The sequence below is a fragment of the Pteropus medius genome, unplaced genomic scaffold (genome assembly GCF_902729225.1).
Source record: "Pteropus medius unplaced genomic scaffold, Ma_sr-lr_union100, whole genome shotgun sequence".
Classification (NCBI taxonomy): Eukaryota; Metazoa; Chordata; class Mammalia; order Chiroptera; family Pteropodidae; genus Pteropus; species Pteropus medius.
The window spans coordinates 10167932-10168546 of NW_024350927.1; the positions used below are offsets into that span (position 1 = coordinate 10167932).

The following is a 615-nucleotide window of genomic DNA, read 5'->3' on the forward strand; positions in this document are numbered from 1 at the left end:
GGAGGCTGGTGGACCCCCCCACTGGAGATGGGGAGCTCATGCCCACGGAGGCCCGGAGGGCAGGGATGGGACCTCAAGGGTAAGGAAGGGGCTCCGTGGCACGGACTCAACATCTTGGGGACACAGGACAAACGAGTCTGCCAGCTGACGTGACGCGCAGATCTCTGCCCAAGGGCCCCACCCTACGGTTGACTGAGGGCCCTGCCTACCTGCGGGGGCTCGTAGGGGACCATGACGCTCTGCCTGCCAGTGACAGGGTCATCCACATACTGCGAGAGGTTGTTGCCCTCCACACGGATGAGGTGGCTGGCTGGGGCAGACTGTCCTGCCGGGAGGGGACGCTGCTTCAGGGAGGTGCCCAGCCCAGGCCCACCCCGCCCCCCTGCCCCATGGCGCTGCGTCACCTGCCAGTGTCGGCCCCTTGGGCCTCACCGGTTGAGCTCCGGCTGGCAGCCCTGGTGCCCTCGGGGTCCCGAGCCCAGCAGCCCTGCCCCGCTCTGCCGGGTACCAGTACCCGAGGCCCCAGGCTGGCCGGGAGGACTTGGGGGGAGGCTGCGCCCAGGGGCGGCCCCTCCCAGGGTCCCTGCTCTCTCCCTGGCCACTGGGCCCAGGGGC

At 70.4% G+C, this 615-nt stretch overlaps 1 protein-coding gene across 1 annotated transcript in view; it reads right to left on the reverse strand.

Annotated features, from left to right (window-relative positions):
- TP73 (tumor protein p73) overlaps positions 1–615 on the reverse strand; it is a 29984-nt gene that overhangs the window by 6575 nt on the left and 22794 nt on the right. Inside the window, exons 9-10 of the mRNA XM_039842038.1 lie at positions 433–497; positions 210–325 (exon numbers count right to left, since the gene is read on the reverse strand). Coding sequence (XP_039697972.1) covers positions 210–325; positions 433–497 — 181 coding nt within the window. The remainder of the gene's footprint in view (positions 1–209; positions 326–432; positions 498–615) is intronic.